The 9601-nt window shown below is 43.8% G+C and overlaps 1 protein-coding gene across 3 annotated transcripts in view; it reads right to left on the bottom strand.

The window, feature by feature from the left end:
* Positions 1-502: 502 nt before the first annotated feature.
* Positions 503-9601, bottom strand: part of TNFSF4 (TNF superfamily member 4) — a 62724-nt gene continuing 53625 nt past the window's right edge. For all 3 annotated transcript variants that reach the window (XR_014220754.1, XM_082226701.1, XM_082226700.1), the window contains one exon: positions 503-905. Coding sequence is in view for 2 of the 3 variants with exons in the window: in XM_082226701.1 (XP_082082827.1) it covers positions 523-905 (383 nt within the window). In the remaining variant the exon portion in view is untranslated. The remainder of the gene's footprint in view (positions 906-9601) is intronic.

The following is a 9601-nucleotide window of genomic DNA, read 5'->3' as shown; positions in this document are numbered from 1 at the left end:
GTGCTTCCTTTGCATTTGAAGCCTGCACCTTCTGCTAGGGATCTAGGGGAAGCCTGCATATAGTGTATGAAATGAAACTGCCTTAATACTTTGGACCTGTCAGTAAAGGACTGAACTGACTGAAAAGCTGGAGTCTGACTGAATTTCTTCCAGCTCAAAACTGCACAGTCACGAACCTACACGCTTGGAGGGCTGCACATGTTTGGCACATGCCATATGCCAGCACTGGGATGATACCCAGTGGCTCCCCCTCCCAAGCTCCATGCGTTCTTCTGCATAGGCTCAGTTCAGAAGGGACAGAAGTCCCTGATCTGCAAGGGATGGCCATCCACACAAGGTCAGCACGCGGTCAGGGCGTAGGTGGGCTGTTTAAATTTTTATGCCATTGGCCAACCAACACTAATTAGATCCGGGAACAATTATTCTCAAATACATCAAGTGGGAGTCAATTCTGGATGTGCTTAATTCGAAGCCAGTACACAATTGCCCAAACAGCTGGAGATGAGTTCACTGGTCATTTTATTAATTTTCAGGACGGCAATATGAACGAGGAGTTAACATGATGAGGTTCAGATTCAGATCCAGCGTGAGTGCTTCATTATTTTCAATATTGTTAGGGTGTGCCTCCAAGTAGACTGCCTCTTGGGAACGAAATTCATGCACGAAGACTTCCTTCACCTTTGTATTCTCCTCACTGCAATTTACCTCCAGCAGGGGCTCTTGGGGCTGACAGTAGACCCTGAGGATCAGTTCGTGCGGAGCCCTGGGCAGGGTGATGGTTCCCTCCAAAGAGAACAGGTAGAGGCCATCACAGTGGATTGGGATGGAGCGGTTTAGAACATTTATTTCCATTGTGCCATCCCTCTTTTTAATACCAATCGCTTTCTTATAGGCAATGGAGTCATCTGAAATGCAAGAAAACACAGGAAAAGCCACAAATGTGTTAGTCCCTAACCTACTAGTTTCTCTTATGAGAAAAGAAAATTGGAGGTGGATTGTAAAAGCAAGAGAACAGAAAATCTATAAAAGAAGGTAAAGAAGCAAGGGTCTTTGCCGAAGCTTTTGCATGAAATAGGGCTTGTCCCTAAGCATACTGGGTGGGGCTGGCTCAAGACATTTGGGCATCTGAAGCCAACCACAAAATGGTGCCTCTCACTTTCGATAGGTGGCGGGGGGGTGTCTGTTTCCAAGGTGCTCAATCTCACTGTCCCTTAAGACCCTTGTTCTGCTGGTGGCTGTACAAAGCAAAAGGATCTGGCAACACAACAGAGAAAGCGAACTTCTAGGAGCTGCCCTCATTGAAAGGACGAAATTAGAATCATTGAAAGGAGTTGAACTCGCTCTCATCTTCAAAAAAGTATGCAAGTTCCCGACTCTGCGCCTAATCTGTTTCTCATCTCTTTGGGACCACAGGTCTTAACCAACAAGCATTTTCCCTACTGGTTGTTACCTGCCATTGCTGTTTGCATTTCCAGACTCCTCAATTTTACACACAAACTCTGTCAGCACCTGACATTTCAGCACTTGAAATTTCAGATCTCTGTCAAGAAAATGGTTGCCTCTATGGACTTCCGGGGAGGTGCCTCTGGATAATGGGGGAATTCCTCTGATCGGGAGGAATTTGCCCCGTGGGAATTCGGTCTGGCCACCACGGCAAAGGCGGAGACCCACAAAAAATCACAGGCGAGAAAAGCCTGTGAGCGTGGGATTCGGCGGGCACCTTTTGCGCCTCCCCTACTCGCAGGGAAACCCGGTTTCGGGGATCCGGAGTGAAGTGGGGTGAGCGGCGCGGTGCTTTGAATCATCTGCTTCTTCCACGGAGCGAAGCCACATAGCTGTTGCCGGAGAGCACTGACTTTTTCCTGTGGACAATTTGACTTCAAAGAACTATCCGTGAGTAGAGCGGAAGAGGGAGAATTGGATTTTAAAAGTTTAATTTGGCATCGAAACGGGGGAGGTTCAACACAGGAAGTCCGCCTTCCCCATTTGTAAATAGACGGAAGCAATAAGACTGCAAGCTAAAGTCTTGGAAAGCCTTCTGTAAAAGACTAAATTTCCATCGGAAAAGAGTACAACCCCCCCCCCGGTGGCAGGAGAAGGGGGGGAGTTGAGGACAGAGTATACCTGCAAGAGAGAGCGACGAGAGTAAAAATACTGCTGCTCTGACCCTGGAAACGGACTGCTAGCAGGACCGACGTTTTGGAATGTTCATTGACAGCGCTTAGAATGTTCTTTGACAGCTAGCAAAATAAGAGAAATACACTGTTTCTATCGTCTCCGGCTGTTACTAAAAAGGAGTAAAAGTAACTAAAAAATTGAAACTAACTTTGGACTTGTGTTTGAAAGAGGATACTAATTGACTATTACAAATAGAAACTGTTTCCCCCTAGTGGAAGTCTTTAAAATTGGTTGCTTTATAAGAGCTGGGCTAGGGGAATTTCCAGTCACAAGATAAGAAACCATGAGACTTTGGGACTGACCTTGAATTTGCTAAGTGTTATGGCAAATGAAAAGGGAAAAACAGAACAGCCAGCAGCTGGGGGAACATTGAGATCCGGTAAGACTTGGCAGCAACCCAGGAGAGCTTCAACATCAGGCCCCTCTGCCTCTTCTGCGGCTGCTGTTTCTGCATCAGTACATTTAAAATCCAAAGGAATGTCGACAGAAGACTCTCTAGCAGTTGCATTAAGTAAGATAAATGATTCACTGGAACAGCTTAATAAGAAAGTGGATACTGCAACTAATAAAATTGTTTTAAATACAGAAAGTATAAATAACTTGGGACAAAAGGTGAACACCAATACAGAATCCATTCAGAAACTGATACAGGAATCCACTTTGACACGGCAGACTGCGGAGGAAGCTAGGGAGAAGGCAGCAGCAGCTGATTGTAAAGTAACTCAATTGGAGAAAGAGGTAGTGCCAACCCTACAGAGACAACTTGACGAACACAAGGTGATGCTTGCTATGATTGAACTTAAAGAAAAACAGACAAATTTGAGGATTAGAGCCATACTGGAATTGGAGAAGGAAAGCTTGATAGATTTTCTTACACAGGAATTTGCTGATTTTTGGGAATTGGACTTTGGTCAAGAAGAGTTTAGAATTGTGAGGGCATTTAGACTTGGAAGAGGAGGGAAGAAAGAGAAGAATAGAATAAGAGACTGTTTGATTTCCCTCCGGACCAAAGAAGAGAGAGACAAAATTTTGGGTTGGCACTACCAGAAAAATCTAGAAATACATCAGTCAAGAGTGGAAATTTTTAAAGACATTCTAAAATACCTTTTGGATCTTAGATCCAACTACGGAGATATTGTTGCTCTGCTGAGAAGGAATAAAATCATCTTTAGGTGGGAGTTCCCCCAAGGCCTATCTTTCAGCTTCAAAGGAAGTAAAATAAAAATAAGATCAGTAGAAGATAAAGTAAAGTTTTTGATTAAATACGAGGAAGATCTGCAGAAGGGAAATGGAAAAGAACCAACAGCATTGGATAGAAGATCACCAGATAGAGGACCAGAGCAAAGAGCATCGGACAGAAGATCACCAAACAGGGGAACATTGGATATATCAACATTATCCTTTGGATTGGACCTCCCAGTGAACATGCCATCATCACTACCAACAGAAGAGGAGCAAGCATTGGGTGCAGTTTTTTTTTTGGGGGGGGGTACCAGAGTAACTACATGATGGCGCTGCAGGTCCTGAGCTGGAATGTGAATGGACTGAACTCCCCCGAAAAAAGGCGGAGAGTATTTCATTTATTGAAAAAAGAGCATTTCGACTTGATTTGTTTACAAGAAACACATGTGATAAGGCTACATAGGAAGATATTGAGTAATAAAAGATTAGGCCAAGAATTTATTTCATCGGATAAAGTTAAAAAAAGAGGAGTGGTCCTTTATGCAAAGGAGAGCCTATCACCAAAATTCATATTTAAAGATGATCAAGGAAGATTTGTTGCAATTGAAATTCAATTACAAGGAGAGAAATTTCTGATTGTAGGTATTTATGCACCAAATGAAGGAAAATCGGAGTTCTTTAAGAAGCTACATGAGATTTTGATGGACTATATGGACTACAATATGATTTTGATGGGAGACATGAATGGAGTGGTGTCTACAAATATGGACAAGGCACAGAGACAGGTAGTCACCAAAGATGGTAGACTACCAAAAACCTTTTTTGACATGACTGAAAGTATGGACTTAGTTGACATTTGGAGAATGAACAACCCTCTGGGAAGAGAGGGAACTTTTTTCTCTGAGGCTAAAATGACTTGGACAAGAATTGATCAAATTTGGGTAACCAGGGGACTGGTCCCGAAGATCTGCAAAACGGAGATTTGCCCTAAAACTTGCTCTGACCATAATGCTGTGAAGATGGAAATGAAATTGATGTCAATTGGTTCCTTTAGATGGAGGATGAATGATACTTTGTTTAGGAATGAAGAGGTTGAAGAAGGAGCAAAAAGGGTTTTCTTGTGTCTGTGTGTTTCTTTCTGGCTGATTAGCTGTTTTCCCTGTGTAAAGGTCAGAGGGGGCAGGGTTTCTGTTGAGGCAGGGGATTAGCTGTGGGAGGAGCTTATCAGAGTTTGCAGGGCAGCAGTTGAAGAAGGAGCAAAAAGGGTTTTCTTGTGTCTGTGTGTTTCTTTCTGGCTGATTAGCTGTTTTCCCTGTGTAAAGGTCAGAGGGGGCAGGGTTTCTGTTGAGGCAGGGGATTAGCTGTGGGAGGAGCTTATCAGAGTTTGCAGGGCAGTGGCGCGCGCCTAGCGGCGCGCGCAGTTAGATCCATCTTTTAGATTTAGGGGAGCTAGTCTCAAACGTTTGTTGGGGGAGATCTAGGTGTTTTTTTGTGGGGGGGAAGTTATTTGTCCTGTCTTCAAGCTTTTTATGATGGAGGACCTCTGTAGCCAACCCCAACGACACGATCTCAAGATGGAAGGGGAGGGAACAGCTGCAGTCGCCTGCGATTCCTGCGCAATGTTTGCCATCTTGCCAAAGGTTGCAGGCAGCTTTACCTGCAGCAATTGCATGTTGATTGCCCTCTTAAAAGACAAAGTCCAGCAACTGGAGGAACGTGTAGCTACGCTCCAAAGAATTAGAGAGCTGGAGCTCTTCTTGGAAGCAACAGAGCACACCGTCTCCACCAAGGAGGAGACAGGGGACTCCCCTGAGAAGGAGTCTAGTTCACCAACACAGGAGCCAGATATATGGAAAAACGTGACTCAAAGAAGTAGGAGGCCCAGGGTTCACTCTGATTGCTTAGAAATACACAATCGCTTTGAGGTCCTCTCCCCTAGCATGGAAGACGAAGAGCAGACTCCATTTGAGGATCTCTCCCTCATTACAGTCGATCAGGTATATGAAGACGAGCAGCAAAGTCAGTCCTCAGGGAATGTGCAGGCGACCTTGGAACGGACAGCTCACGGAAGAACCCCGACCAAACCCAAGAGGAGGCGTGTAGTGGTGATAGGGGATTCCCTACTGAGGGGAACAGAAGCAGTGATCTGTGGGCCTGACAAGATGTCTCGGGAAGTGTGCTGTCTCCCCGGGGCTAAGATCCAAGATGTAACTGAACGACTGCAAGGAATCATAAAACCCACTGACAAATACCCCTTCCTCTTGGTTCATGTGGGAACCAATGACACTGCAAGCAATAGCCTCCAGAAGATCAAAAGAGACTACGAGGCTCTCGGCAGGAAATTGAAGCAACTAAATGCACAAATTGTCATCTCGTCTGTCCTCCCAGTTGAACGACGTGGCCCAGGGAGAGAGGGGAAAATAGTGGAAGTGAACAGCTGGCTTCGCAAATGGTGTAAACAGGAACGGTTTGGATTCTTAGATCACGGACTGCAGTTCCTTGAAGATGGACTTCTGGCAAGTGATGGGCTGCACCTCACAATGGTTGGGAGAAATGTTTTTGCCAAAAATCTCAGAAACCTCATCAGGAGGGCTTTAAACTGACTAATGTGGGGGAGGGAGACAGTGCTCCTGAAGGTAGGGGTCTATCAATTAATGAAGATGATCATCCAAATGTCATAGACCAAATGGAGCAAACAGCACGCGGACCTAGTGGTGGGAGGAAAAAATCCTTAAATAAGAGACACGGGGGAATGATTAATGGACTTCAATGTCTGTACACTAATGCGCAAAGCATGGGAAATAAACAAGATGAGCTTGAGCTCTTGGTACAGCAAACTAAATATGACATAATAGGCATCACTGAAACCTGGTGGGATAAGTCCCACGATTGGAAGGTAATAATGGGGGGATACAATCTATTTCAGAGAAACAGACCAGACAAGAAAGGAGGAGGAGTGGCGTTATATGTCAGGGATGTGTATACCTGTGAAGAGATCCAAGATTTAGATCCTCAAAGCCAAAGTGAGAGCATTTGGATCAAAATTAAGGGAGAGAAGAATAACAGAGACCTCATTGTGGGAGTTTACTATAGATCCCCAAGCCAAACGGAGGACATAGATGATGCCTTCCTGGAACAGATGGCCAAGCATGCAAAAGGAAGGGAGATAGTAGTAATGGGGGACTTCAATTACCCGGATATTTGTTGGACGTCAAACTCAGCCAAGAGCATAAGGTCAAACAGATTCCTCACTGGCCTTGCAGACAACTTCATTGTCCAGAAAGTGGGAGAAGCAACAAGAGGAACAGCCATTTTAGATCTGGTCCTAACCAATGTTGATGACCTGGTTAGTGGGATAGAAGTGGAAGGATCATTAGGCGCGAGTGATCATGCTCTTCTGAAGTTTACTATACAGCGGAAAGGAGCAGCCAAGCATACTAGGACTCAATTTCTTGACTTTAAGAAAGCCGACTTCATAAAACTTAGGGAAGTGCTGGGTGAGATCCCATGGACAACAATACTAAAAGGAAAGGGAGTTCATGATGGCTGGGAGTTTGTTAAGAGGGAGATACTAAAAGCACAACGTCAGGCAATACCAATGAGACGGAAACATGGAAGGTGCCTAAAGAAGCCAGGGTGGCTATCTAAAGAACTTTTAACTGAATTAAGATTAAAAAAGGATGTGTACAAAAAATGGAAAAGGGGGGAAACCACCAAAGAGGAATTCAAACAAATAGCCAGCACGTGTAGACACAAAGTCAGAAAAGCTAAAGCACAGAATGAACTCAGGCTTGCTAGAGAGGTTAAAAGCAACAAAAAAGGCTTTTATGGGTATGTTCGTAGCAAAAGGAAGAACAAAGAAACAATGGGGTCACTCAGAGGAGAAGATGGTGAAATGCAAACAGGGGACACAGAAAGGGCTGAACTACTCAATGCCTTCTTTGCCTCAGTCTTCTCCGATAAAGAAAACAATGCCCGACCTGAAGAATTTGGAGCAAATGATTCAGCAAAGGAAACACAGCCCAGAATAACTAAGGAGATAGTACAAGAATATTTGGCTAGTTTAGATGTATTCAAGTCTCCAGGGCCAGATGAACTGCATCCAAGAGTATTAAAAGAACTGGCAGATGTGATCTCAGAACCACTGGCAGTCATCTTTGAGAATTCCTGGAGAACAGGCGAAGTCCCGGCAGACTGGAGGAGGGCAAATGTTGTCCCTATTTTCAAAAAGGGGAAAAGAGAGGACCCAAATAATTACCGCCCAGTCAGTCTGACATCAACAGCAGGGAAGATTCTGGAGCAGATCATTAAGCAAACAGTCTGTGAGCACCTAGAAAGGAATGCTGTGATCACCAATAGTCAGCATGGATTTCTGAAAAATAAGTCATGTCAGACTAACCTGATCTCGTTTTTTGACAGAATTACAAGCCTGGTAGATGAAGGGAACGCAGTGGATGTAGCCTACCTTGATTTCAGCAAGGCATTTGACAAGGTGCCCCATGATATTCTTGTAAAGAAGCTGGTAAAATGCGGTCTTGACTATGCTACCACTCAGTGGATTTGTAACTGGCTGGCTGACCGAACCCAAAGGGTGCTCATCAATGGTTCCTCTTCATCCTGGAGAAGAGTGACTAGTGGGGTGCCACAGGGTTCTGTCTTGGGCCCGGTCTTATTCAACATCTTTATCAACGACTTGGATGATGGACTCAAGGGCATCCTGATCAAATTTGCAGATGACACCAAACTGGGAGGGGTGGCTAACACCCCAGAGGACAGGATCACACTTCAAAACGACCTTGACAGATTAGAGAACTGGGCAAAAATAAACAAGATGAATTTTAACAGGGAGAAATGTAAAGTATTGCACTTGGGCAAAAAAAATGAGAGGCACAAATACAAGATGGGTGACACCTGGCTTGAGAGCAGTACATGTGAAAAGGATCTAGGAGTCTTGGTTGACCACAAACTTGACATGAGCCAACAGTGTGACGCGGCAGCTAAAAAAGCCAATGCAATTCTGGGCTGCATCAATAGGAGTATAGCATCTAGATCAAGGGAAGTAATAGTGCCACTGTATTCTGCTCTGGTCAGACCACACCTGGAGTACTGTGTCCAGTTCTGGGCACCACAATTCAAGAAGGACACTGACAAACTGGAACGTGTCCAGAGGAGGGCAACCAAAATGGTCAAAGGCCTGGAAACGATGCCTTATGAGGAACGGCTAAGGGAGCTGGGCATGTTTAGCCTGGAGAAGAGGAGGTTAAGGGGTGATATGATAGCCATGTTCAAATATATAAAAGGATGTCACATAGAGGAGGGAGAAAGGTTGTTTTCTGCTGCTCCGGAGAAGCGGACACGGAGCAATGGATCCAAACTACAAGAAAGAAGATTCCACCTAAACATTAGGAAGAACTTCCTGACAGTAAGAGCTGTTCGACAGTGGAATTTGCTGCCAAGGAGTGTGGTGGAGTCTCCTACTTTGGAGGTCTTTAAGCAGAGGCTTGACAACCATATGTCAGGAGTGCTCTGATGGTGTTTCCTGCTTGGCAGGGGGTTGGACTCGATGGCCCTTGTGGTCTCTTCCAACTCTATGATTCTATGATTCTATGATTCTATGATTCTAGGTGACTAAGAAGGCCCAAAAAACTCTAAGAGATTATTTTGAGATAAATATGAATACTACAGTGGAAAAAAGAGTAATTTGGGACGCAAGCAAAGCGGTTATGAGAGGATTCCTAATACAACAGTACGCAATTAAGAAGAGAATTCAGAATGCTGATGACATTGAAATGAATTGCAGGGGCTCTAGCAACAAGGTAAAATGTAAGATTGGATTAATAATAGATAAACTAATAGGACACAAATTTGCTGAATTAATTATTAAAAGGGATACAAGAACAGGAGACGTGAGGAAGTCAGGAAAATAAGTTAACTAAAGATGAAATTAAGAAAGAGGGAATTTTTTCTTTCTTTTTCTATATGTGTTTTTTTCTCTTTTTCTTTTTTCGTTTTTAAAGTGTGTATTTTTGTATTTTGTAACTTTGTATTTACTCTGTCTTTGTATTTTTCTGAACTTTTTTATTGTTAAAACTTAATAAAATATTGATTAAAAAAAAACAAAGTCACAGGAGATCCTGAAAGAGATAAAGCTATACCAAACACAATATATGAAGCTGATGAATCAGGAAATAGAATGGAAGATCAAACAGATGAGGCAAAAGACATTTGAATCAGCAAATAA

Source organism: Podarcis vaucheri (assembly GCF_965113315.1).
Source record: "Podarcis vaucheri genome assembly, chromosome: 6".
Taxonomy (NCBI): domain Eukaryota; kingdom Metazoa; phylum Chordata; class Lepidosauria; order Squamata; family Lacertidae; genus Podarcis; species Podarcis vaucheri.
This window is presented reverse-complemented; position numbering and strand designations above follow the sequence as displayed.